At 33.2% G+C, this 3362-nt stretch overlaps 1 protein-coding gene across 1 annotated transcript in view; it reads right to left on the bottom strand.

Moving 5' to 3' along the window:
* Positions 1 to 3362, bottom strand: part of LOC107096655 (interferon-induced very large GTPase 1-like) — a 28626-nt gene that overhangs the window by 2653 nt on the left and 22611 nt on the right. Inside the window, exons 5-6 of the mRNA XM_015393412.1 lie at positions 1904 to 1935; positions 7 to 644 (exon numbers count right to left, since the gene is read on the bottom strand). Coding sequence (XP_015248898.1) covers positions 7 to 644; positions 1904 to 1935 — 670 coding nt within the window. The remainder of the gene's footprint in view (positions 1 to 6; positions 645 to 1903; positions 1936 to 3362) is intronic.

Raw genomic sequence — 3362 nt, 5'->3', positions numbered from 1 at the left:
AAAGACATGGAGCCCAGTCGGAAAAATGAAACCATGGGAATCTCAGCTTTGTAGATTGGCATGCTTTTCATTGTGACAGTGGTTTTATTGTCTTTTGTTGTAGCTATTTTCCATGTTTTTGTTATTTGTCTGAACGTCCACAGCGGACACTCAATATTTGTTGTGACAGGATCAGGGATAAGCAATGGCAAGGCATACTGACACTGTGACAGCTTGGTAATCATTTTCTGTTTAAGGAAGCCATCTGAGCAGCGAAATGCTGCCATTTGAACATCCATTGGATGTACATGATTTTCTTTTGAATGGTTTAAGTCTACATTTGATTTGAAAAGAGCTGCTAAATCATTTTCATCTGTGGAAGCACTCCCAGAATTTGAGACGATCTGTAAGGTTTTCACATTGGAGTTCTTTTGCTGTATGTGTATGTATCTAGCTCTATAATCTAACATCAATAACCTCTGAAAAAACATGCAAACTTTATCTTTTTCAAAAATCTCAGTCTGTTTTACAGGAGGGCCTACTTTAACAAAGTCCTCTGATGACAGCATATTTGGATGTTGGTCCTGGAGGTGAAGTCTTCTAAGTAATGATTCAATTTCTTTATGGCATTTCTTTATGTTTTCCTCTGAAGGATTGTAGGAAGACTGTAAAGGCAAAAAAAAAAAACCCCAAAAAAACTATTAATAACCTTTAACTGATAAGGCAAAAAATGTAAAGACAACTATAGTTTTAATATTGCACTAAGTAGTAAGAACTACAATAGGCTACACGTTAATGATTAGACACACTGGCAAAATAAGTAAAACTGTTGTAATAATTGTATTGTTTGTTAGGTTTTTTTTCCCAAAAAAAAAGAACAAACCCAAAGCACCTCAGCAATTTTTAAATGTTTTACATTGCTATTCAAATATGTCTTTAGGTTATTTTTAAAGCCACACAACCACTACTGTGTAGGGTAATTCAGTTAAATTTTTCAAATCTATGAAGTCAATGATTAAATGAAATAAAACAAATAATTTTACAGTTGTAACCCTTTAGTTATATGGAATGCAAAAATCTCAAAAATGAAATCCAATCCAATAAAAAAAGAAAGTGGAAAATGTATAATAATTTCATTTTTCTGAAAAATGTTTTCTAATTGGAAGCTGCAATTAGGAGCAAACTTTAGCCTTGCGCTGACCGAAAGGTAATATGATATACATAAGTATGTTATTAATCATGAACTGAAAGTCTCAAGCTTTATAGTATGGCAGTGCAGAGCTGACAAACTATTAACTGTAGAGCCAATACACTTGAATGTGACTGAAGCAAGTTAGGTCCTTATAAGATGTATAAATTCTACACAAACTAATAAAATACTATTTCTAAAATTATCTATATAAAACACTTCCTCCTTCTCTTGTTCTATGTTTTTTTTTTTTGGTCAGAGTGCCCAAAACAGGGGCACGAATCATCTGGACAACAGAGGTAAGGTGAGCAATGTTCTGGAGCTCAGTGAGCAGCAGCTGGAAATCAATACGAGAACACAACAGCTCTGGAATACGGATGAAGTGGTCTAATAATATGCCTCAACAACAATCAATTTTATTGTAAAACATAAAATATGATTTATAAGTAATTTAATTATTAAATAATATTCCACATTATGGAATATATTTCATAATAAAGAGCTGAGAATTTTAATTGTGTTCAGTCATTTCAACTATATGGTCACATTGAATATTTATCTATTACTTATACAAGTAGATTTTATTTATTAAATTATGCATTCAATGTAATCACTGTATTCCATTTGCATTTTTGAATATTACATTTTGATATTAGATAATATCACAAAGAGAATGACGTAAAAAATATTTAATCATTGTTAATTGTTGAAATAAAATGTGCTGCTTTTACTTACCTTAGACCTCTGTTCAGCCTCAAATGTTTCTCCTGTATGATAATATAGAAAAGAAATAGCAGTTCATGTCATCTTATATAATGCCAAAAGGTATATGCAGAGCTCAATATGCATCCCATTCCTGGTAAAATTACTCTCACTACCATATCACCCCTGGTTTAAAAGACTCCTGCCACATCAGAGGCCTATTTCACAAAAGCAGAATCCAGTCCAGGATTAGAGATCAAGCCAGGCTCCATCTAGTGTGAGGATTGCATCCTTTCCAGGACTTATCCATCCCGGAAAGGTCAAGCCAGACTCCACAGGTGTGCCCAAGCAAGTTTTTTTGTCTGAACTAGTTTTATATTCATGGTAGTGTTGTGATCAAATGTTGCTGATGTAACCGGAACTATTCCCCTCTGAAGACACACCCGTCCACAGGAGGTTTAAAAAGGCCAACTTCCCGTATCAACAGAGATACCTAAAAAGTGTATCAACAGAGATACCTAAAAAGATACCTTTTTAGGTATCTATGCTGTACTCCATTACTTATTTTTGTTCCTACTTCTGAATTCTACTGAATACATTTTCACACAAGTATCTGTACTTTCTATTCCTTACATTTTTTAAAAACTCATTACTCTTGGCTTTGGTTTAATGTTTATAAATAATTATTTTTCATGTGCGCCATCAAATGCAGATCATTGGCGCCATCCACATCTAGTGAAAACTAATTGGATAAGTCATATAAGGCAAACACTCATTGGTTAACTATTCATCAAATTTGTCCTGATGCCAAAGGAAATCCTCAGAAGCAAGCAGGTGTTCTTCAAACTGCAAATCACTTTACTTGGATTTATTCACTTTAAATGGACTTTTCACTTTATTTGGATTTAGTTTTTACATATACATAGATATACGTACAGATATATATACAGAAGAGCTATATGTGTATATATATTTTATCTCTTTTTATTCTTATTTTTTATCTTTATTATATTGTATAGTTGGATGTGTGTATATATCATGTAAAACTGTAACTAGAGCGTGTATCAAAAGTAATTTCCCTCTGGGATTATTAAAGTATTTCTGATTCTGATTCTGAAATGCAAATTGTGTATGCCATGCTACAATGTCGGATTCAGAAAAAGATGTTGAAATGTCTGAAAGGTCGGACACAGGCGAGAGCGTATGGGGAGGAGACCGACAAGACCTCCCTCATCCTTGGCCCTATCTCAAAGAATTTTTACTAAATAGTCGAAAAATTGAGCTTTCAGTTCATATAGTGGCATCTGACAGTTTTTTTAAAGGTTACTTTATACTTTTATACTTAAAGTATTTTTTGGAGTACATACTTTTTCACTTTTACTAGAGTAAAGAGGTCAAGTTGATACTTCAACTTTTACCAGAGTGTTTTTAAACTGCAGTATCTATACTTCTACTTAAAGGTACACTATGCAACCGGTGTTGATTTTCCAGC

This window comes from Cyprinodon variegatus, unplaced genomic scaffold (genome assembly GCF_000732505.1).
Source record: "Cyprinodon variegatus isolate N-32 unplaced genomic scaffold, C_variegatus-1.0 Scaffold640, whole genome shotgun sequence".
Taxonomy (NCBI): Eukaryota; Metazoa; Chordata; class Actinopteri; order Cyprinodontiformes; family Cyprinodontidae; genus Cyprinodon; species Cyprinodon variegatus.
The sequence above is the reverse complement of the archived record's forward strand: the minus strand, read 5'-3'. Positions and strand labels throughout refer to the sequence as shown.